The sequence below is a fragment of the Dama dama genome, chromosome 9 (assembly GCF_033118175.1).
Source record: "Dama dama isolate Ldn47 chromosome 9, ASM3311817v1, whole genome shotgun sequence".
Taxonomy (NCBI): domain Eukaryota; kingdom Metazoa; phylum Chordata; class Mammalia; order Artiodactyla; family Cervidae; genus Dama; species Dama dama.
Window position 1 is genome coordinate 82,887,655 of NC_083689.1, and position 25,794 is coordinate 82,913,448.

The following is a 25,794-nucleotide window of genomic DNA, read 5'->3' on the forward strand; positions in this document are numbered from 1 at the left end:
AATCCATCCAGAACTTCCTCTACATTGTCAGTTCTCCTCTTCTGATTCATTTTTCTCTCTCGTCTTTCTCACAATCTAACATGTCTTACATTTTAAAATATTTATCTTGTTTACTGTCTGTCTCCCATAGTGGACTCTAAGTTGAGTGTGAACAAGGGTTTCAATTTAGCTTGTTTATTACTGCAGTAACTCTAGCATGGGTAAGGGGGGGGGGCAGTCAATATTTGATGCTGAATGTCATCAACTATCTTAGCCAGTGGTTCTCAAATTTTAGCTTGTAAGACTCACTTGTTAAAAAAAAAAAAAAAAAAAAAAAAAAAAACAAAGGATTTCCAGCACCATGGTCCCACCACCAAAAATTCTGATATACTAGGAGGCAGGTGACCCCCAGGACTCTGCCAATGTTACACAGAACATTCTTGGAGAAACACTGTTCTTAGTCCTAACCCTTTAGATTTCTTACAGGCTGTCTCATGATGATCATATTCATAAAGAACAGGAATGGGCAAATTCTAGCTCACAGGCTAAATGTGGTCCACGACTTGCTTTTGTAAGGAAGGTTTGATTGCAACTGTTGCTGTTGAGTCACTAAGTCATGGATGGCTCTTTGCCACCCCGTGGACTGCAGCGCACCGGGCTTCCCTGTCCTTCACTATAGCCAGGCTCTTTCATCTACACGGTGTCTATGACTGCCTTTACACTACAACAGAGTTGACTGGTGTCACTTCAGAGCCTTCAAATCCTTAAATATTTACTATTTGGCATTTTACAGAAAACGTTTGTTGACTTCTGATATAGACAGAAGACAAATTATTTCAGAACAATATCATCTAGTGATAAATTATTTTAGCTTTTCATGTTTTTTTTTTTTTTTTTGTCACACAGTGCAGCATGTTAGTTCCCCACCTGGAATGGAATCCATGCCCCCTACGGTGGAAGCATGGAGTCTTAACCACTGGACTGCCAGGGAAGTCTGATATGCTATTTTTTCAAAAAGCTGAAGGTATTCTAATGTATACTTAGGCCAAATCTATCCCACCTAGATAGAAAACTTGCAATATATTTAATATTAGATTTATATTTGATGGGCTTCCCTTGTGGCTCAGCTGGTAAAGAACCCTCCTGCAATGCAGGAGACCTGGGTTTAATCCCTGGGTTGGGATGATCCCCTGAGAAGGGAAAGGCTACCCACTCTAGTATTCTGGCCTAGAGAATTCCATGGGGTTGCAAAGAGTTGGACATGACTGAGTGACTTTCACTTTATATTTAATAATTCATTTCTTTATCTTTAATTCCCCAAAGAATGGTGACCATTTTTGTTTTTGTTTCTACAACAAACATTAAACAAAACACTAAGATTCTGTTATAAATTGTCTGGATATTTGCTATATATTTTTTGTTTCCCAGGGACCTATAATAAAAATGGATGTATTCTGGGAAGAATTTTCAGTAGTAAAATATTGGTCTAGGATAGCCAGGTTAACTTTTTCATAAATAACTCATTTTGGTAAATAAACAAAAAAGTAAAATAAGGTTTCTAACAAGAAAGTATTTCATTCTGTTCTAACTGAAAAACCCAAGTAAAGACTCTGAACCCCTGGCACTCCCCTCTTTGCTTGTTGTCCCTCTAGTCAAAATGTAGGATCTTTAGTTTGAAACTGATTTTTTCTTAAAACTTAACATGCTGAGCAGCTTTAATTTGTTCTAAGAGTTGAGGCCAGAAAAACTATTACTACAACTGTAGGAAAGCATTATCAAAGCCAGCAGCTGTCAGGCACCTTTATCTTTTTTAGGCTGCTTTTATCTTTATACTAGAGAAAGATTTATTCTGTTCTTGGTATTTAGAATCCTTGTTCTTTAAAGATTCAAAATTACATTTCTAAGAAAATGAAACTTCAGCTTTATTTCTTGAACTTTGGTAAATAAACAATCTTTCCCACCTCTACTCTCCAAATCCTGGTGTATTTAATTCTGAGAAATACTATATTTATTGACTGATTTTTGACTATATATTAAATATACTGATAATGTTAAAAGTTATAGTTCAGTAAGTCAATTCAACTTGCGATATTGAGTAATCATTCAAATTAAGAAATGATACACTTCCTAATCTTTCGGTTTGTTACCTGAGGTCAAAGATGATATACACAACTTCTGGAGAGAAGGAAAGAAAGAGTTTCTCTTGGTTTAGAGTACTTCCTAAGACTAACGTCTGAAACAGACATAATTAGGAGGGATTAGAGGTAAGGCAAACCATTGGGAGAGAAGACAATCGCAAGATTAATAATTGAAGGGAACTATTTAATTATATGTGTAAGTAAGGCATAGATACTAACTATATGTTAAATAATAGGGTAAAACAAGTCCTCTGATAATAAGACAGTTGTATTGTGAAAGTCTGAATAGGAGGAGCAGAGCAGAGGAGTATGCTTAGTTATGAAGGTTCCCTGATAGCTCAGTTGGTAAAGAATCCGCCTGCAATGCAGGAGACCCCGGTTTGATTCCTGGGTCGGGAAGATCCCCTGGAGAACACATAGGCCACCCACTCCTGTAATCTTGGGCTTCCTTTGTGGCTCAGCTGGTAAAGAATCCACCTGCAATGCGGGAGACATGGGTTTGATCCCTGGGCTGGGAAGATCCCCTGGAGAAGAAAAAGGTTACCCACTCCAGTATCCTGGCCTGGAGAATTCCATGGACTGTTCAGCCCACGGGGTTGCAAAAAGTTGGAAACAACTGAGCAATGTTCATTTTCAATGTCCAGAAATAAGTCAATAAATGTATACCTCCAGAAACATTTAAAGTTGTAAAAACATTTCTTCCTGTTTGTCCTTTTCAGTTGCAGTGTTAGATTAAATAACTATTTTTCTCCTTTTTGACTCTTTCTCTTTAAAATATAAGAATATCATCATTACCCTGAGTTTTGTTTTTGTCTTTGGTGCTTTATAAATGTCACTTATATTGAGCTTTTTCTAGCCAGTAACAGTACCATGGAGAAAAGGGGAGATTTATTTCTAATTTTTTGTACTTCTTATTATGTTATTACTATGTCAAAGCATTAGGTCAGCTTGTGACTGTGCAGTCTTGCTAAAAATAGAACCTTTGGAAAATATACCCAAACAAGTACAGACACTGGCAAACCACCACTAGATGGCAAAGCCGCTTTACCATTGCTGACGCTCTGCCTGTAAACAGATTGTGACTTACAAAGCGTGCTGCAACACATTTTCCACCATATCAGAGTTTTGATCAATTTGGATTTTAAAATATGGATGGCCACCACAATCTGAAACTAAATTACTTGGTATACTTTATCTTAAACAAGTATGTATAATCTTATTCATGTCAAACAAAGCCTTATATTTACAATTCATCATCAATATACTAGTTATCAACAGTTTTCAGTAAAGACTACAGATCCAGTGACTAAGAAGACAGCAAATGGATCAAGATAAAAATCAAAACACAATATGGTGCATGGTAAATATGAACAAAAGGCGACACAGAATTCAGAATTAGATATTTACAAGTATATCCCACATTAGTTATACACTCAAAGATACCTACATTAAACCTATTAAATAGATTTTATATTAAACCTATTAAATAGGTATTTTTATATAAAAGTTATAGATATACTTAAAGTGATGCAAACAAGATGTGGTTTTCTTAAAAGTTTTCTTGTAAGGGCAGAAAGGAGAAAAAAAAGTATTTTTCACTCCCCTCAGATTTTTTTTTTTTGGTTGAAATCAGAAATGCTTTAATTAGTATAACTTTTAATAAATAAGTTTAAATAAGTTATAATAATAAGTTTATAAATAAATGAATTTAAATAAGTACAAATAAGTTAAATAAAATATAAGTTATAATAAATTCACAAGAGAAGATTTCTTATTGTTCAAATCTAGAAAATTATAAAACTTTTTAAGGTGACAGAGTTAACCATCTATTTAAAAAAAAAACATGAATGAGAACTTTGTTTATAAATGCATTTAACTAAACTATTTTTTTATACACAAATGTGAAGAAAATCTAATTGGTTCAAGGATTAATGCTGCCTATTTGATAAAACTACAGAATCAAATTTTGCCTGATTTTTAGTATGAATCCTATGAGAATGAATATATAGCAGACTGAAGCTTTTAATCCATGATTCAAATTTCTTAGCATACAATGAACCTTGTGAATAATACTCTAGCACTGGGACAGGAGAGCCACAGTACAGATTTAGCTCAAAGGGCCTGTTATGTGTATTCGTATCATGCAACAATACTGTATTTTCTTCCACCAAAACTGCCAAATGGCCACTTTTACTATCTTCCCTCTGACCCTAGTAACAAGATTCCTCAACTTCAAGTTATTCTAAAGTTATTCGCCAGTTCCGTGGTAGGTCACTCTGATAATTTATAGTATTTCTTATACAGATTATCCCTTTGATAAAAGGCTTCATTTTACTAAACCAACACCTTTGTCTGTCGGTTCAGCTATACCCCTTGACTTGACTCAACTGAGCTCATACTCAACAATACAAGTACTTCCATTTCAACAAAAAGTGACGGTTTAAGGGTTTATGAGGGCTTAAGTCTGAACCATGTTGATATCTGTCACTAACAGATGCTAATCTACAGAGACTGTCTTCCAGGACGGGCTTATTAAATGTATAGGGAAGTAACCATATTTATTTTGGACTCTAAGTTAACTGCTATTCTTGGGCTCCAAAATCACTGCAGATGGTGACTGCAGTAGCCATGAAATTTAAAAGATGCTTGCTCCTTGGAAGAAAAGCTATGAACAACCTAGACATATTAAAAGGCATATATAAAAGCAGAGACATTGCTTCGCCAACAAAGGTCCGTCTAGTCAAGGATATGGTTTTTCCAGTGGTCATGTATGGATGTGAGAGTTGGACTATAAAGAAAGCTGAGCACCGAAGAATTGATGCTTTTGAACTGTGGCATTGGAGAAGACTCTTGAGAGTCCACTGGACTGCAAAGGGAACCAACCAGTCCGTCCTAAAGGCAATCAGTCCTGAATATTCATTGGAAGAACTGATGCTGAAGCTGAAACTTCAATACTTTGGCTACCTGATGCAAAGAACTGACTCACTGGAAAAGACCCTGATGCTGGGAAAGACAGAAGGCGGGAGGAGAAGGGGACAACAGAGGATGAGATGGTTGGATGGCATCACCAACTCAATGGACATGAGTTTTGAGTAAGCTCCAGGAGTTGATGATGGACAGGGAAGCCTGGTGTGTTGCAGTCCATGGGTTTGCAAAGAGTTGGACATGACTGAGCAAATGAAGTGAATTGATTCTTCATGCAGTTGTTATGAACTCACAGATTTAGAGTTTGTAATAATTTCATTTGGTAATGTATTTGTCTATAGTTTATAATGGAAAAGGGGAGCTTCCCAGGTGGCTCAGTGGTAAAGAATTGGCCTGCCAAGCAGGAGACGCGGGTTGGATCTCTCAGTTGGGAAGATCCCTTGGAGAAGGAAATGGCAATCCACTCCAGTATTCTTGCCTGGGAAATCCCATGGACAGAGGAATCTGGCAGACTACAGTCCATGGGGTCACAAAAGTACTTCTTATGGTATGATCACATATTGAGTGGAGCTCAGAATTGTTGAAGATGGCGAAGTTTTATGCATTAATTCAAAGCATAAAGTGTCGCCTTTCTTTACTTCCATTTATTCATTAAATTCTATTAGGCTTAATCCTTTCCTGGTCTAGTCCCATTCCAACTGTCCCCAAATAAGCTTTGCACTTTCTAACTAAGAATGGGGATTCCAAACTATTTTCATTCTCTGCGTAATTCTTGGACGTCACTACCTCTATGGAACTGGATTAAAAACTGGTATGTGGACTTGAATTATCATTGTCTTGATGATATGTCTACTTACAGAAGGTAGCTACTCTCCATTAACAACAGGCATTGTGGCCAGAATCATGCTGAAGGACAGGAAAGTGATACTGATATTTAGGAAACATCTGAGGACCCCGAGCCCATCATGATATGTACCAAAGATAACATACTGCTGCTTTTTAAAAAAGGTTTGATGACTTGAGTTTTCCAGTATTTCAGAGAGGCATTTCTAGGGAGACTGAACATAACTTAAGCCTACTGAATAAGGAAAATGAGTATTTAAAGGATTAGCTGGAATGGTCTCCCTGCATAAAAAGGGATGACGTTTATCATGCTTAAGCATATCTAAAACTTTTTCTACCTCCTATCTTTCCTAACTAGATAAAGACATGAAAGTTTTCCAAGGGCCTAAAGTAGGAACCTCAGAATCATCTTTGATCCCTCCCAGTCCAACTTGCTTAATCAGCTAATGCCTAGTGAACATAACTATGCATTGCTTCTTCCTCTCCAGTCCTGCTGCCGTTGCTCTTAAGTATTAATAGGTCCGCAGAGCCTCTTTCTTGAGCTACTGCGCAGCCATCCAGCTGACGCCCTGCAGTAGCCTCTCTAGTGGGTTCTGCTGCCTTCACTCTTCTTTTGAGTGTTAGTGTTTTGAGAGTTCAAGTATACATCCCTTTACTCTCTCATTCTGTACTTTCTGCTTTGAACAGTCAACGTACACCTGTGGATTCAGGTCCTTGATATGATGACAATCCTGCAATTTTTACCTGTAGTCTAGATCACTGTCTTAGCCTTTAAACCTTTATGCTCACTGGTCTATGGGATATCTTTAATTGGACGTCCCACCTCAAATTTACCCCTCATTTTGTGGTCCCTATCATCAAATCTCATGTGGATTACTGTAACAGCTCCCCTAAATGGTCTCCCTGTTTCAAAACTATCCCTCTATAATCCTCGCTACATCCTATAACTGGAATGATTTTTCAAAAAAATGCAAATAGGAACAGGCCTCCTTCCAGCTTAAAACCCTTCAATAGCTTATTATTGCCTTTAAGATAAGCTCAAACTATTAACTAACCTACAAGGCCCCTCAAAGTTCCTTTGGAGCCTCATTGCCAGTCATTCTCTCTTTAGCTAATAATTAAGCTCCAGTTTTTTGGAATTATTTGGTCTCTGCTTTCTTGTCTGGGTCTTCATAATTTCTTTTTTCCCTCTTCCTGGAATATTCTTTTCATCTCTCCCTGCTTCCTTTGCCTAATCATCTTTAGATGCCAACCTGGATTTACTTACTGTTTTGACAGTATTTTTCTGACAATGGCTCTCCCAAGATTGAGTTTGGTGGCCTTCCGATTTGCTCTAAAAACATACACTACCCATTTAATATAGCCATTTCTTTCTAAATTTGAATTGCCTTTTCTCTTTCTCATTCACCACAGTGTAAGTTTGTGAGGGCAGGGGTTTTGTATACAACTATATCATAGATGCTTAACAAAGACTAAATCTACCCTATAGTTTGAACTCTGGTCACTGCCCTTCTTAAAAATGTCTGACAGCTCCTACAAGCCTAGTGAATAAACACTCAAGTTCTTTACATGGCACACAAGGCCCTTCTCAAGATACTAGAGTTTATTTTCCCATTTCATTTCCAGGAATTCCTGCCTGTCTCCCTCCTCTACTTTCGATTCATATTTTGCTGAACACCTCTGCATAGCTAATTCTGATGCTTCCATGCTTTTGCTTATATTTTTTCCACTTTCTACAGTATTGTTCTTCTGATTGTTTTCTTGGAAAACTTTTTCAAAACCACCTTTAGCGCCAGTTCAGGCAGACTTAATAGTTCTCTTCTCTAGATCAACACAGAACTTTACTCTGTTTCAGCATGTATCTTGCTATATTACAGTTATTTATTTTAAATAATGACTCACGGGTTAGACAGTGAGCTTTAGGAAGGTACGTATAAACACATTCATGTTTAGATGCCTGCCATAGTGCCTGATATCTAGTGGGAGTCAAATGTTTATCTAATTGGATTAAAACAAAAATTAATTTTGTTTCAACTACTCTTACCAAGACTTAGGCAGAAGGCAGGTAAGGGAAAAATGGCTCATTCTACAAAATGTGAAAATGAAAATGTATAGGTTTATACATATTTGCTTGACCTTAGGAAAAATTTAGCTTCCTTCCCAACTCATCCTCTTTTTTATTTTTAAGTGCCACTTAGAGAGCTTCTACTAGCTCTTGTAAGTAAGTAAACTCTTCTGATTTACTCCCTAACGCCAATCTATCCTTAGCAAGAGCAATAAGAGCATGAGGAAAACACATAAAATGAGCTAGAACTATTTTATGAATAATGATCAACTATGAACATTGGCTCAGAAGGTAAAGAATCTGCCTGCAATGCAGGAGACCCAAGTTTGATCCCTGGGTTGGGAAGATACCCTGGAGAAGGGAATGGCAACCCACTCTCGTATTCTTGCCTGGGAAATCCCAAGGACAGATTTGTTAGGGTCCACAGGGTTCCAGAGTCAGATACGACTGAGCAACTAACACACACATGAACTTTAAATGGTGAAGTCAAGGGCAGAAGTTCAGAAAGCCTTGCTTTGAATCCCAGTCCTGTGACTTTCTGACTTTGTGCAAACTGCTTATCATGCCTTGATTTTTTTATTTGTGCAATAAGAATGATGATAATAGTTACTTTACACTTAGGTTATTGTGAAGATTAAGAGTTTATACATGTGAAACATTTAGAACAAAAGCATAGCATACAGTAAGCAGTTACTAAGTGTTAGATTTTATGATCTTAAATAGTGATTAAGTATATGTGCCTATATTTTAAGGTGCTTCAACACAGAATGTGAGCTCTAAGACTTTGAATATCAATATAGAGTAGCCAGACAAATAAGCATATCCTAAAGGACTTTACATTTCAGAGTTAGTACTCAGTTCTAATTATGACTTTTTTATTCAATTGCTGTACCGTGGAAAATTACTTATTTTTCTATTTCCACATTTATAAGTACATTGATCTACTCTGTAATGACGGTATGTATTAACAAATGATTTTCAAGAATCTTGAAACTACAAAACACAAAAGTGACAAAATAGTTTATAAGTACCCTATGTAATTCATTAACAATATCACCTATTACATTAATTCCCATACTGCCTTCCAAGTGTAGCTCTAACTCCTAACTTCTTCCTAATTTTCTCAAAGGGTGTTATAAAATTAACTATGTAGTTAAACTTTAGAATCTATGTTGGTTTGGGTTAGAAAACTGTCAGATTTAAATGTGGATGCCATAAAAGTGATGTAATTTTAAAAATCATTATCATCTTTTGCTAAAATAAATGTGCTTGTTGCAAATTTAAAATACTAACATATGCATTTTAAAATCTGATTTTATGTTATATAATGATATAAAAATCTCATTTAAAAGCCACAACAATGATTCTATAACAAAAATATTTTGTTATAGCCTGTAATTTTGATAAATGAATAGGTTATGATTTAGCCACAGTGTGAAAGTACAGCCAAATCTTGATTATCTTTGGTCTGTGGAGATATGGATGGGTTACATAGTTAAAATCCATGTATTATTCTAAAACCTCATCCATTAGCCTTTTCTTCCACCAAATCTTCACCACATTAGCTTAATGGGCTAATTTGCACTTAAGCTACCTCGTTACTTGAACAGTGAAATGGCAAAATAAACACACGAATAAAAATCGGACAACAAATAAAACACTGGAAGGAAGGGCTAATCTGCATACTAAAACAGGTCTCTGAATAATCAAGAGTTGGCTGCACAGGATTGTGTTTACTTTAGGATTACAATAGCCTCCTCCTCCTTTGTAGCTTTCAATAAAATCGAACAGGAGTTCCTATGCCTTAACAGTCCTAGTCGGAGTTGCTCTGAGTACCTGAAAGAACCCTGGTGGCACAGGGCCTACGGGCATGCCATCTCCTGGGGGAATGTTTCCTAGCACTGGGCTGGGAGCTGCTGCAGCACTCTGCAAAGAATAAAGGAGAAACAAACCTATATCATTACAGAGAAGGCACAAAACCAAAGACTGATGATAACAGACTGTAGGAAGGGAAGCTTTTCATTCCTGGGAACAAATATTGGTAACTTTTCCCACTCCAGAGGTAAACTAAGATATAGTAGTTACTTTGGTATATGACTAGGTTATTTGGTTTAAACAGATCTCTTTAAAACTTTTTAAAGTCACAAACTATAATAAGATGCTATATTTGAGTGATATATAAAAGGCAATTAATAAGATAAAATGATAGAAGTTTAAATAAATGCTTTATTTTAAGGCAAAGACTTATGAAATGGCAACATCAACAACCAATAGGTAAATAAAGTAACAAGTTTGAAAATGATGGTTTTAAGAGATGGAAAAAGGAACTCTGTTTAGATTAATTCTCTGTCTATAGGTGGCAACACTCACTTTATTCACTTTCTAATATAAATACTATAACTTGGTAGCCAAAATAGATAGCAAAAATAGGGTGGTGAGAATGAAAAAGTTATTAGGAGACTGAATAAGAGAAAGGAATTAGATTTGCACAGATTAGTCTCATATAAACAGATTATTAAAAAATCAGATTAAAAAATTTAACATCTACTTTACTTGCAAATTATTTCATGGAATCCTATTCCTATTCATGAAATAGGAATATGAAAAACTTTGGGATAGGCTCTTTGTAACTGAGTCAAGGTTTTAGATTTAATTCTTACATAGAACAGTAATACATACAACTATTTTACAACCATGGATTTCATCCCTCAATATGTTTAGATACATTACAAGTCCTAAGAACAGTCAAGAAGGGATCAGAAATATGTTAAAGACAGATCAGTACGAATCCAACAGTTCTGTTATTAAAGTAACTCAAATCCAAGATCTAGTATATTTGTTATACTTTTCTCCCATCAGTTTATTCATTCATGCTTTAATATTCCATGAGAAGATGTAATATCTAAGTATATTTGCAGCATATATTTCCCAGTATATAAATTGACAAGATACTAAAGTATGTTTATTCTGTAGTACTGGAAGTATTATCGATCAAGGCCAATGATTCTGGTCTTTCTTGAGGAAACCTAGATTTAAATTTGGTTATCTAAAGTGTTTACCTATGAATGCCAAAATTCTAAACTTCTGCTAAAACACATAAGTATTAGAGGAGAAATAGTATTTGTTAGATATTAAGATTAAACATCAATCTATTATCCCATTTTAAACAAAAACATGCAATTTCATTCAGTGTACATTAATTGAATACCTACCATTTGTCACAGTGTTGTAATTTGCATTATGTATCAACACATGTTTTTTAAAAATATTAAAGGCAAATTGCTTTCTCATTTTAACTAAACTTGTATAAAATTTTCATATACAATGTCAGAGTAAGAGTAAACCATACCAAACATTTATCTTCTTCTAACTAAATATATATGGTTACAGGCAGATCTAGGAAGATTTGATCTATACCTTTTGACAGTCAATTACTATAACGGGGAAGTTGCTCTTAGTACTAAAACTTAGACATAGGATGTCACTATTGTTCTAATTAACTGTAGAACAGACACCTTTTCCTGCAATAAAAAACTTACTTAAAAGAGACAAGTGTGTAAACCACACTCACCTATGCTTTTATAGAAATGGACACTACAACGTTGAGCAGGTTTACAAGAAAAAAGAATTTAGTGAATTGCTGCAACTGCTTAGCGCTGTGCAAATATGCTATTTCTCTTGTAACTCTTGTTGCCTAGCAAGTATACTGGGGTTTAGGTGGCTCAGTGGTAAAGAATCTGCCTGCCAATGCAGAAGCCACAGGAGACACAGGTTCAATTCCTGGGTTGGGAAGATCCCCTGGAGGAGGAAATGGCAACCCACTCCAGTCTTCTTGCTTGGGAAATCCCATGGAAGGAGTACTCTGGTGGGCCACAGTTTACAGGGTTGCCAGGAACAGGACACGATCAGCACAGCACAGGACAGGAAGTACATTAAAAAAGCTTTTGCCTATCTAAAGGGAAAAATATCTGTTTGTATCTAAACTAAAACTTAACAAGTAAAGATGTTAGGTTGTCACTGGCTCCTTTATTTTTTCTCTTTTCGGGGGGGATTACATTGTTAAAAGGTATAAAATAGTTTTTTTCTTCAAAGTTCTTCATTGTATATGGTTTGTAAGGTCTTTTATCAGCTATTATTTAAAAATGAAACAAATGATACAGATGAAGATTTAAGCAAGTTAAATCTGAAATACCTTCTGAATTTTCATTTTGTGACTTCAAAATTATTTAATAAATTCAGTCAAAATATATCTTGCCAGGACTCTCTTACAAGCTCTACAACATAATAGCTGACACAATAGAAAAAAAAGTCCTTGCCTTTTTGGAATTAACATTCTAGTGAGGGGGGAAAACACAATTAGTGCTATGGAGAAAAAGAAAGCAAGAAATAAGAGAGTTCCCCGTTAAGAGGGTAAGAATTATAATTTTAAATAGAATAGTCAGAAATGAATGAATCAACCAAACAAATGGATCAAATTATGGTGACTGATTTAAATATGCTTCTTACTCTGTTGTTGAGATCACCTTCATACATTTTAAAGATGTCTTACATATTAATATTTTACACCTACAGATGGCTAACAAACACATGAAAAGATGCTCAACATCACTCATTATTAGAGAAATGCAAATCAAAACCACAATGAGGTACCATTACACGCCAGTCAGGATGGCTGCTATCCAAAAGTCTACAAGCAATAAATGCTGGAGAGGGTGTGGAGAAAAGGGAACCCTCTTACACTGTTGGTGGGAATGCAAACTAGTACAGCCGCTATGGAAAACAGTGTGGAGATTTCTTAAAAAACTGGAAATAGAACTGCCATATGACCCAGCAATCCCACTTCTGGGCATACACACTGAGGAAACCAGATCTGAAAGAGACACGTGCACCCCAGTGTTCATCGCAGCACTGTTTATAATAGCCAGGACATGGAAGCAACCTAGATGCCCATCAGCAGACGAATGGATAAGGAAGCTGTGGTACATATACACCATGGAATATTACTCAGCCGTTAAAAAGAATTCATTTGAACTAGTCCTAATGAGATGGATGAAGCTGGAGCCCCTTATACAGAGTGAAGTAAGCCAGAAAGATAAAGAACATTACAGCATACTAACACATATATATGGAATTTAGAAAGATGGTAACGATAACCCTATATGCAAAACAGAAAAAGAGACACAGAAATACAGAACAGACTTTTGAACTCTGTGGGAGAATGTGAGGGTGGGATATTTCAAAAGAACAGCATGTATACTATCTATGGTGAACCAGATCACCAGCCCAGGTGGGATGCATGAGACAAGAGCTCCGGCCTGGTACACTGGGAAGACCCAGAGGAATCGGGTGGAGAGGGAGGTGGGAGCGGGGATTGGGATGGGGAATACATGTAAATCCATGGCTGATTCATATCAATGTATGACAAAACCCACTGAAATGTTGTGAAGTGACTGGCCTCCAACTAATAAAAAAAAAAAAAATATTTTACACCTATTCCTTCACAGTGTCATAAGAATTATTAGAAAATTTTCTTTCATAATAATCACACTGTGGCCATAACAGTAGAGATGTCTTGAAAATAGTTTTGTAGCCACATGATTTCTAGTATAGAGCATGATGCTTTCGTTTTCTGGTGTAATAGCAACTTCTAGACTTGGCCTAGGGACATAAATTGAAGTGAATGGAATACTAGTAATTATCCAGTTTATTTACCCAGTACAAAGCACTAGTGTAGAGCATTTCAGTCCAAACTTCACTTTGTGGATCACAATTTTGAGCTGAATTATCCATCCATTCTTCTGGGATTTACTGACAAGGGATAATTGTTCCCTTTGTTGTACTGTGTGGACTCAAGCTTAGAGTACCATTTGGTACACCACGGTGATCAATAACAAACACTAGTCTGATAAAAAACACTAAAAAGACACATTAAATGTTACTCTGAGCATTGGAAAACAGTGTATTTTTCAAACTGCCTAAATTGCTCATTTATATACAGTAGCAATATAAATAATATTAAAACATGCTTTGAAACTGTAAGCCAAGGAAGAATCAGGTTTTAGGGATTAAAGCTTTATGTAGAAGGGCGAAATACAGCATTTCTTGGGTTTCATGGCTGGAATTTCTGAGACTTGTTTCAAGTTTACTTCCAACTCACGAGACAAATTTATCTCATGACTTGAGGATCCACAGAAATTTTGTTGGTTCTAACTCAAAGTATGTATTATTCGGGGAGGGCGTGGTGGGTTGTGACTGAATTACAAAAGGAGAACAAATAAGTTAATTATACTAAGAGCTACTACAAAGCATTAGCTTCACTGGATTTGTGTGAATTCCCATTAGAATACCATGGAAAATCCGTTATATATAATATATTTGCAATTATTTAGGGTTGACTTTTTAAGTTCTCTCTCCTGTGAAAAAGAAAGACATATAAATAACATGGTTTTAAAATATTTCTTCTAATTAAGTGAATATTTTTGGAGCAAATGTAAAAATATTAATTACCATTAAAAATATTTTTCTTTTTACTGGTTTAATTTATATGATTTTAATACATTCAGATTTGCATTTTCTAACTGCTCTTAAATTAACTTACTTTGCCACATGACTTGAATTTTAATGTTTTTTTGAAAGTGAAAATTTTACTTTTAATTTTAAAAGTATTTTCTTAAATCACTATCTTTACTTACTTTTTATAAATACAATATATTAAATTTGATATTTTCAAATGAAATAAATTATGGAACAATTATTTGCTTTCCCAAGGAAAATATTACAATGAACCTTAAAGAGTCACCACAAAATGAGTAACTTATATATTTAAGTCTCCTTTCTTGGACTTTGTGTTTTCATATCTTTCTACCTTGTAACAAGGCACAAGTCAACCTATGCTCCTTCCTCATGTATTTACTTTTCCCTTGTATATGTGTCCAGCACCATTTCCTATTTTCTCTTCAATGCTATTATATAACTGAATTTTAATACTATTTTCATTCTCTAATTCCGTATTTCTGAACGTAAAGAACAGTGAGGTATGTTGTTATTTTATATTTTCCTTTTTTAACAATCTAAAATAAAAGCTAGAAGAGTTCTTATTTTAACCTTAGTTATTATCACTAGTAGCCTCTGGTAGAAAAAAAAAAGTTGTATATATTGTTGTAAGAAAGTTTCAAAACAACAGGCATAAAATAAAACTTTGCTTAAAATTAAAACTAGGATGCAGTCGATTGTAAAACACACATTAAATAACTAACAGTTTTAGTTACTAAGGATGGTACAGAACCAGCTGCCTAGGAATACACTGGGAATCAAGACATAAAATCTACATTTGGTAGAAAAGGAAAAAGATCTTTAGAGTATACGTAAAATTGTGAAGGTAATAACAGAAACTAAAATAGTGATATATTTCTTGCAAATTGGAAGAAATGAGTAGGAAGACACCTGGCAGAGAATTATTGGTATTTACTATTAAGACATTTGTGCTATTTTAAAGGCAGATACAAATATTGTTCTGAGAAATATTTAAAATGTTGATACAGTAGACTCCCTCATCCATGGGGGATAGATTCCAAGACCTTTACTGGATGCCTGAAACTGCAGATAGTACTGAATCCTGTATATGTTTTTTCCTATACATATATACTTATGATAAAATTTAATTTATAAATTAGGCACAGTAAGAGATTAATAACAATAACTAAAAATAATACAATTATAACAATATACTGTGATAAAAGTTTTATAAATGTGGTCTCTCCTTTACTTCCTCAATTTTGGCAGTGGCTTCTTCATCAACAGAGGCAGCTCTTTTGTAATTTTTATATTATTTGATCTAAACCTATTTCTGCATCTGTGTAACCATCCCTTACTGGCAGAAAATGTCTTGATGTCACCTGGTTCAGAGGATCTCTTGCTGAAGTCTTGCTCATATCTCCCAGCCACAAATGTTATTATGCCTTTTCTAACTTAACTTAGTGCTCAGCATGCATTGCGGCCATAACGTTTGCAGTCTGAGGTGTGAAAACCAGCACAGATGTCTTTTTTCTTTGTCACAATTTCACGGAAGACTTATTCTTACCAAAAATCTTAGCAACCTCAGCATACAATTGCTTTTCTTTCCTTATTAAGTCTAGAACTTTCAATTTTTCACTTAAAGGAAGCCTTTTCCAACTTCTTCTGGTGTATCTGAATTGCCCACACCACCACTGTTGTGCTTTGGACTATTAATAGGCAAAGTAAGGGTCAGGTGAACACAAGCACTGTGATACCATCAGAGTGGATCTGATAACCAGACAGCTGCTGACTGATCAATGGGTGGGTTAAGCTGGTGATTCATGTCCTAGGCAGGATGATGCAAGACAGGGTGAGACTTCATCATACTATTCAGAATAGTGTGCATTTTAAAACTTATGAATTGCTTATTTCTGAATCTTTAATTTTTTTCAGATCCTGGTTGTCTGTGAATAACAAAAATTGCAGAAATTAAAACCGTGGTTAATCATGGCTCTGTAGTAGTTTTTCTGTCTTCACAATTTTAATGCAGAGCACAGTTAAATACTTCGGCTGTTGGTTGAAGACATGCTCTTTATCACAATAAGAAATATTTCTATGCCTAGTGTTTTTTAAGCAATTTTCAAAGATCAGGAATAATAAGAGACACATTGCCTTTTCATATTTGATTGGTATTATTTAGTTTTTCTTTGGGGAAGCATGATATAAGTAACTATACATTGACAGTTTTCTTAAACCATCATTGTATTTGAGATAAACCATGCTTGATCATTATGGATGATCCTTTTAGTAGGTTAATAATTTTATTAGCTAAAATACTTTATTTAGGATCTTCATATCTATTTTCTAAATGAGACAGGTTTAGAAAGTTCCTTGCTAGATTATATTTTCAAATTTAAGCATGAGGATTATTCTGCTTCCTCAAAATGGACTGGATGGCAAACTCTTTTGCAATGCTCTGAGGAAATTTACATAATATGGTGTTTATCTACTTTGTGAAGTTAAAAAATATGCAGTGATAAAACTGCCTGAATACAAAGGCAATTTTGGAAGTAATTATGGTCCTTATTATTTTTTATATTTTTTATCTTATTTACTTCAATTCTGTTCATTTATCTTTTTCCCAGAAAACTTCGTTTCTTTGGGACTTTCTGTTTTATTCATATACACACTGCTTTCACATGTTTTAAAAAGGTCCTCTGTAGCAGCTGGGAGAGCCTGCAAGCAGACCACCAACATCTGTCCTCCGTCTTTTCCCACGGCAAGAGGAGAGTAGCCAGGGACCACAACCCCGCTACAAATGCTGCTGAGTCTCCGATGCTCTTCCTAACGTGGGCAGAAGAGGTACACATCACTTTCTGGATGCCTCCTACTCACTTTTAATTGGAGATCCACTTTCTGTCATGCCTATAAGACCAATGCCCTGAACAATGGCTGAGGATCCGCTAGCCTTAGTCTCTGGATGCCTCTGGAGCACAGCCTGCCTTCCTGAACTGCTGGTCCTTAACAAATGATGACTTGTTTTCTCCTAAACTGAATAAGTGCTGTCATCATTGTCATCATCATCTTTGCCAGGAATTGTTCTATTAATTCACCTTTTTTTTCCTACTTAGTATATTTTATTCTTTAAAATTTTTTTCTTCTTTCCTTTGTTTAAAAAAGGTTTTACTTTCAAACTTTTAATAAATTAGTAAATGTTTTCTCTTTCTTTAAAAAGATAAATAATATAAAACTGTAAATTTGGCTCTGAATTTATCCTTGATTGAACCTGCAAGGTCTGATGGTGGTATTCATGATTTTTTCCCTAGATCATCCAATAAATACAATTTTTAGTTTTCCAAAGAGTTACTGGATACAACTGGAAACCATACTGATTAGATGATTTAGAAAAAAATGAGAATACTAATATCAAACTTTGTACATGTAACCAAAGATATACTTTAATTTACAAATGGATGGAGGTTTTATTTTCCTTTTTAGTTTCTGGTTTCCCAGTTGTGCCCAGGTAAGATATACCTGGGGCTTCCCAGGTGGTGCCAGTGCTAAGAACCTGCCTGCTAATGCGAGAGATGTAAGGGATGCAGGTTCCATCCCGGAGTCAGGAAGATCCCTGGAGGAGGGCATGGCAACCCTCTCCAGTATTCCTGCCTGGAGAATCCCCATGGACAGAGGAGCCTGGTGAGCTGCAGTCCATGGGGTCACACAGAGTCAGACATGACTGAAGCAACTTAGCATGATGCAAGATACACAACTTCTGTATTTAGGACTTTTGAATAATTTTTATATGGCCTAATCAATGACCAATTTTCATAATATTCCAGGAATACTTAATAAAATATCCATGTTCTTGGTCTACATTTTTATCCATTTGCCAAATACCTTTATATTGTCCCTAATTTTTGTCCTCTTGCTCTTTCAAATATATAATACCCTACAACTGCTGCTTGTCCATTTAACTTTTCTTTTTCATGTTTAATAATCACTGCCTTGAATCTATTTTGCCTAAAATTAATATTTCAAACTCAGCTTTCTGTGTGCTCATATGTCATCTCCCATCCATTTATTTTAAAACTTTATGCTATATTTTATTTGACTGTTCCACTTGTTAGCAGAAAAGGCTTCTAATATGCATCTAATGAGATGTCCTTTAGAGCTAGAAAGAAAAAGCTTTTCTCCATCTTAAGCTTTAAAGGTACTAATGTTAAGACAAACAATACTGTTTACCTTTCTTTATGAAAAATGAAGGTGGCTTTCTCTTATTCTACATCACCCTCTTCTATTTCTTAACCCTTATTATAAACACCTAGAGTTTTAGGTATAAACTTTTTGTCTTAATCATTCTTCTTTCAGTAATAATTTTTACCTCTCTATTCAGTTTTATAATCAATTTTATACTTTCAGCATAAAAAATAACTTCAATTTTGTCTACTTTTTTTCCCTTTCAGCTTAAGAAAATAACATAACTGTGCTACTTATATGAGTTGCAATTTGCATACATTTCTTAGTTGGCTAGAGGATATATGAATATCATTTTCCAAATCCTTATATGTGCAAAAATCTTTTTTAAATCACATCAAAACTACAGATACCACTGTACCACTGTTGTCTGGTATTAATGTTGCTGAGAAGTCTGGTGCCATCTGATTTTTGTTCCTTGGGATGTAAACTGTTTTTCTCTTCTAAAGATATGATGGATGTTTTCTTGATATTTATAATTCCCAATGTTTCAATTCCATAGGTATTGATCTCTAAATTTCTTGTCTAGTGAGATGTGAACCTTTTCAGTGATCACACCTGGGTTATTTTTTTCAGTTAATAGATGTAAAGGAAAGATCTGGCAAACCTTGCAAATGTTTTCAGCAACTAAGTAAATAGTTATGATATTCTTGATAACTTTGGAAATACGCTTAGGAATCTTGCTAGGACAGGATTTTAACAAGTTATTAGTGGCATGGAAGGGCTTTCCTGATGGCTCAGTGATAAAGAATCTGCCTGCCAATGCAGGAGATGTAGGTTTGATCCCTGGGTCAGGAAGATCCCCTAGAGGAGGAAATAACAATCCACTCCAGTATTCTTGCCTGGGAAATCCCACGGACAGAGAAGCCTGACGGGCAACAGTTCATGGGGTCACAAGAGATTCGGACATGACTTAGCAACTGAACAACAACAGTGGCACAGAAAACTAGTCAGTACACTTGTAGAAAGCGCTTCACATGCATACACCATGTGCTATACAAATTAATACATTTTGATTAAGTGATCTTTCTTTTCAGATGCTATCCGGTATAGACTTTGAACTATGAGAAAAACAGTGTGCATTAAACATGTTCACTGTCATTTATTTATAGTAAGAAATAGTCAAATTTAATAATAATATAATACTTCTATAAATTGCAACACAAATAAGTGACAGAACATGTTTCAACCATCAAAAATCATAGTTACAAGTGGTATTATTTGGGAACAGGAGTTTATTTATGACATGAAAAAGAAAGTCACTCAGTTGTGTCCAACTCTTTGCAACCCATGGACTGTAGCCCACCAGGTTCCTCTGTCCATGGAATTCTCCAGGCAAGAGTACTGGAGTGGGTTGCCATTTCCTTCTCCAGGAGATCTTCCTGACCCAGAAATCAAACCTGGGTCTCCTAATTCTTTACCATCTGAATCATCAGGTAAGTTCTTATTTATGATATAGTGCTATGTAAAACATTCCAAATATAGAATTGGGTGTATGATTATAATTATGGAAATGGTAAAAAATTATCAAAGATGGTGGATGCAAAAAATTAAGTGTTAGAATGTTGTAACTGATAAACTGGTCACACACTTTCTGAAATTTCATGTTCTGTTTGTAATATAAATAAAAATTGCTATAGGTTAAAAATACACACTGACAGTTTTGTCAATAGCTATAAAAACAAGACCTAATGCTATTAATAACTTAAGGCAAACCTAATCCCTAATTTTAAGTTTAAATGAAATACAGACATTTCTAATTTAAAAAAGAACTCTTATTTCAATAACATATGAAACACTTTAATTTTCAGACCATGATGAACCAGTTTTTCTGTTTTGGAAAGTTAGATCCTAGAAACAATTAAAAATCACTTTCATTATTGCTGGCATTAGTTTGCTCTGTCTTCACAAATTCATTTTTAGTGTCGCATGCTTTCTACCCTAGTCCACTCCACTGAGTCACCCTCTGAAGAGTCTACAGAACCAGCATCATGGACTACTGTTTCAGGCTTGTTTTAAAAATATTTCATAGGTAGATTTCACAAAACTTAATTATCCAGGGTGTAATACTCAACCCTTTCGACTTCCAAAAGAGGGCGAGACTCAGAAATAACATTAAGAACAAAATCCAAAGTAGTTCCCGAGTACCCAGAAACACAGAATGTAAAAGAATTGATCTAAACATTACAGCTAATGTTTGCCATGTGGAAGAAAAAAAGTGCTTTGTTTTTGCTGGTAATTTCTACAAAATGCTACCTTTTTCACACGATGGGCAAGAAGCATGGGAAATATGATAGGCAATAGAAGGGAAGCAGCTAGTGATGCTAAAATATGTTTTAAGTGCAAGAGAAATGCAAAAGGACTCTGATAAACACAGTGATGATTTCATTCCTAAAGAATACTTTAGCAGCCAGACTTTGATTTGGTTGTTAATTTTCAAAATAGCAGAAAACATCATATTTCATAGTTCAGAAATCAGCTTCCTTGAATTCTCTATTCAGCTTTAATCAGAAAAGGTAGATGATAAGAAAAATGGCTGACACATTGGTAGATTTAGTTAGGTGAGGGGTATTGAGTATTCATTGTATTATTTATAAACTCTCCCTTTATGTTTGAAAATTCCAAAATAACATGTAGAAAAAATATGAAAAACTGAAATAAGCTAATGAAGTTAGGCTGCAGTAATGTAAAATAATTCAGCTTAAACATGTGGTAAGACTGTATTTCCCAAGATGAATTGAGGGAACTCTTCTCTACTTCCATATTTTCAATAACTTTATAAAGGAAAAAAAAGCAAAAGAGCTGACATAAAGAATCTGCTTTGAGACAATTTAGTTTAGGTGATATCTTTGCATCTGTACATGCAACCCAAATATTAGGTACCTACTATGTGCCTGGGGCTGATCTAAGATGCACAGATTCATTTTGATCACAAAGACTTTCGAACCTAGTATGATGATTACTCCTTGCAATTATGAGCTGTGATGAAAACTCAAACAGCATATAAAATTTTCTGTTTAAAAATGAAACAAAATGGGGACATTTTAGTCAAACACTTACTAAAATAAGCTTAAGCGGTATTTCAAAATACCATAGTTTAAAGGAAACACAAGGAAAAGGTGTTAGGTTTTTAACCATTATTGATTCTGTTCGTTGCCCTACTTTTTCCTTTTTGACTTCAAAGCTGGAAGCCTTTGTCTTTTTTCTACACTATTGATTCAGTATAAAAATCCCTAGGCTTCTACCAGTTTGGGGTCTAGGTATTTTAACTTCTCTTATGGTAAGAGAAATTGGACAATCAAAGTCATCCCTTGGCAAAAAATTGCTTTCCTCTATGGTAGACAGACTAGCCCCCCAAAGATACCCATGGGCTAATCCTTGGAGCCTGTGAACATAGTGGTTTCTAGAACCTGAAAGCAGTCTCTGGCTGACTCCTACAACCACAAGGAACTGAATTTTACCAACAACCTACGTAAGTGTGAAAGTTGATTCTTCTCAAAGCCTCATGATAAGAACCCAGCAGGCCCAAGACCTTGATTTCAGCCTTATGAGACCTAAACAGCCCAGTCAACCCTGACTTCTGACCTAGAGAACTGTGAGATAATAAACTCGAAAGCTGCTAAATTTGTCGCAATTTGTTAAGTCATAAATAGAAAACTAGTAACACCCTCCCTCCAAAATTACTATTTCATTTTGAAAAACATTTTCCATGAGGCACCTAGAAATGAGGGAACTCTATGGGTTCTTAGAGGTTATTGGATTTGCTCTGTTGCATACAGCTTATTTGCAAATACTATAATTTTGATTAAATGAATTGTCTTTCCAATCTCCCAAGTGAACAGAGTTTAGTTTTGTGGCATTCTTGGTCTCACAAATCTTTTTTTTTTTTTAATCTTTTTTTTTTTTATTAGTTGGAGGCCAATCACTTCACAACATTTCAGTGGGTTTTCTCATACATTGATATGAATCAGCCATGGATTTACACGTATTCCCCATCCCCATCCCTGCTCCCACCTCCCTCTCCACCCGATTCCCCCGAGTCCTCCCAGTGCACCAGGCTGGAGCACTTGTCTCATGCATCCCACCTGGGCTGGCGATCTGTTTCACCATAGATAGTATACACGCTGTTCTTTTGAAATATCCCACCCTCACATTCTCCCACAGAGTTCAAAAGTCTGTTCTGTATTTCTGTGTCTCTTTTTCTGTTTTGCATATAGGGTTATCGTTACCATCTTTCTAAATTCCATATATATATATGTGATAGTATGCTGTAATGTTCTTTATCTTTCTGGCTTACTTCACTCTGTATAAGGGGCTCCAGCTTCATCCATCTCATTAGGACTGGTTCAAATGAATTCTTTTTAATGGCTGAGTAATATTCCATGGTGTATATGTACCACAGCTTCCTTATCCATTCGTCTGCTGATGGGCATCTAGGTTGCTTCCATGTCCTGGCTATTATAAACAGTGCTGCGATGAACATTGGGGTGCACGTGTCTCTTTCAGATCTGGTTTCCTCAGTGTGTATGCCCAGAAGTGGGATTGCTGGGTCATATGGCAGTACTATTTCCAGTTTTTTAAGAAATCTCCACACTGTTCTCCATAGCGGCTGTACTAGTTTGCATTCCCACCAACAGTGTAAGAGGGTTCCCTTTTCTCCACACCCTCTCCAGCATTTATTGCTTGTAGACTTTTGGATAGCAGCCATCCTGACTGGCGTGTAATGGTACCTCATTGTGGTTTTGATTTGCATTTCTCTAATAATGAGTGATGTTGAGCATCTTTTCATGTGTTTGTTAGCCATCTGTATGTCTTCTTTGAAGAAATGTCTGTTTAGTTCTTTGGCCCATTTTTTGATTGGGTCATTTATTTTTCTGGAATTGAGCTGCAGGAGTTGCTTGTATATTTTTGAGATTAATCCTTTGTCTGTTTCTTCATTTGCTATTATTTTCTCCCAATCTGAGGGCTGTCTTTTCACCTTACTTATAGTTTCCTTTGTAGTGCAAAAGCTTTTAAGTTTCATTAGGTCCCATTTGTTTAGTTTTGCTTTTATTTCCAATATTCTGGGAGGTGGGTCATAGAGGATCTTGCTGTGGTTTATGTCGGAGAGTGTTTTGCCTATGTTCTCCTCTAGGAGTTTTATAGTTTCTGGTCTTACATTTAGATCTTTAATCCATTTTGAGTTTATTTTTGTGTATGGTGTTAGAAAGTGTTCTAGTTTCATTCTTTTACAAGTGGTTGACCAGTTTTCCCAGCACCACTTGTTAAAGAGGTTGTCTTTTTTCCATTGTATATCCTTGCCTCCTTTGTCAAAGATAAGGTGTCCATAGGTTCGTGGATTTATCTCTGGGCTTTCTATTCTGTTCCATTGATCTATATTTCTGTCTTTGTGCCAGTACCATACTGTCTTGATGACTGTGGCTTTGTAGTAGAGTCTGAAGTCAGGCAGGTTGATTCCTCCAGTTCCATTCTTCTTTCTCAAGATTACTTTGGCTATTCGAGGTTTTTTGTATTTCCATACAAATTGTGAAATTCTTTGGTCTAGTTCTGTGAAAAATATCGTTGGTAGCTTGATAGGGATTGCATTGAATCTATAGACAACTTTGGGTAGAATAGCCATTTTGACAATATTGATTCTTCCAATCCATGAACACGGTATGTTTCTCCATCTGTTTGTGTCCTCTTTGATTTCTTTCATCAGTGTTTTATAGTTTTCTATGTATAGGTCTTTTGTTTCTTTAGGTAGATATACTCCTAAGTATTTTATTCTTTTTGTTGCAATGGTGAATGGTATTGTTTCCTTAATTTCTCTTTCTGTTTTTTCATTGTTAGTATATAGGAATGCAAGGGATTTCTGTGTGTTAATTTTATATCCTGCAACTTTACTATATTCATTGATTAGCTCTAGTAATTTTCTGGTAGAGTCTTTAGGGTTTTCTATGTAGAGGATCATGTCATCTGCAAACAGTGAGAGTTTCACTTCTTCTTTTCCTATCTGGATTCCTTTTACTTCTTTTTCTGCTCTGATTGCTGTGGCCAGAACTTCCAACACTATGTTGAATAGTAGTGGTGAGAGTGGGCACCCTTGTCTTGTTCCTGATTTCAGGGGAAATGCTTTCAATTTTTCACCATTGAGGGTGATGCTTGCTGTGGGTTTGTCATATATAGCTTTTATTATGTTGAGGTATGTTCCTTCTATTCCTGCTTTTTGGAGAGTTTTAATCATAAATGAGTGTTGAATTTTGTCAAAGGCTTTCTCTGCATCTATTGAGATAATCATATGGTTTTTATCTTTCAATTTGTTAATGTGGTGTATTACATTGATTGATTTGCAGATATTAAAGAATCCTTGCATTCCTGGGATAAAGCCCACTTGGTCATGGTGTATGATTTTTTTAATATGTTGTTGGATTCTGTTTGCTAGAATTTTGTTAAGGATTTTTGCATCTATGTTCATCAGTGATATTGGCCTGTAGTTTTCTTTTTTTGTGGCACCATCACCCTAATTCCAAAGATGCCACAAATCTTTTAGTGGCTTTGAATCACGTCTCAGGCTCTTCTCTTCCACAGTTAAGAGTGGGGAAGCACAGTGAGAAGAACGGCACAGGAAGCATCTTTTCTCCGGTTATAATCACCTGCCAGGACTCTTAACTCCACCTTCTTAGCCACAGAGACACAGCTCCTTAACTATTAACTGGAGGATCCCCAATCCCACCTAGACTCCAGCCAAGCTAGCTCCACTGACAGGAAAATCCAAAGACAGCTGAAACCATCATTCAGGATTCACCATCGTATCAACTTTGCTAATGGTCCCTGACCCTGCACACTGATTCAAAGAAACTAGGATCCAGCTTCAATCCTTATACCAGGAAAAAGCCCATTCCTTACTTTCATTTGCTGAGCTTTCCGTGCCAGTCCCATCCAACTAGCATCTCAATGCCTTAGAGACAAATAAGAAAACATTATATTGTGTTCGTTCCTCATATTAATTCTGAGAAAGTATGTTCTGCCACTGGACTTCCATTGCCACAGTTGAGTCATCAGTATTTGCAGTTGGATTCCCTTGACACCAGAGTTAACTTGTATTCCTTGTTT

At 35.6% G+C, this 25,794-nt stretch overlaps 1 protein-coding gene across 4 annotated transcripts in view; it reads right to left on the reverse strand.

The window, feature by feature from the left end:
• Positions 1-25,794, reverse strand: part of SSBP2 (single stranded DNA binding protein 2) — a 303,233-nt gene that overhangs the window by 84,756 nt on the left and 192,683 nt on the right. For 3 of the 4 annotated variants that reach the window (XR_009694225.1, XM_061151945.1, XM_061151948.1), the window contains one exon: positions 9,787-9,876. The exons of the other annotated variant lie outside the window; for it this stretch is intronic. Coding sequence is in view for 2 of the 3 variants with exons in the window: in XM_061151945.1 (XP_061007928.1) it covers positions 9,787-9,876 (90 nt within the window). In the remaining variant the exon portion in view is untranslated. The remainder of the gene's footprint in view (positions 1-9,786; positions 9,877-25,794) is intronic. 4 annotated transcript variants of the gene reach the window in all.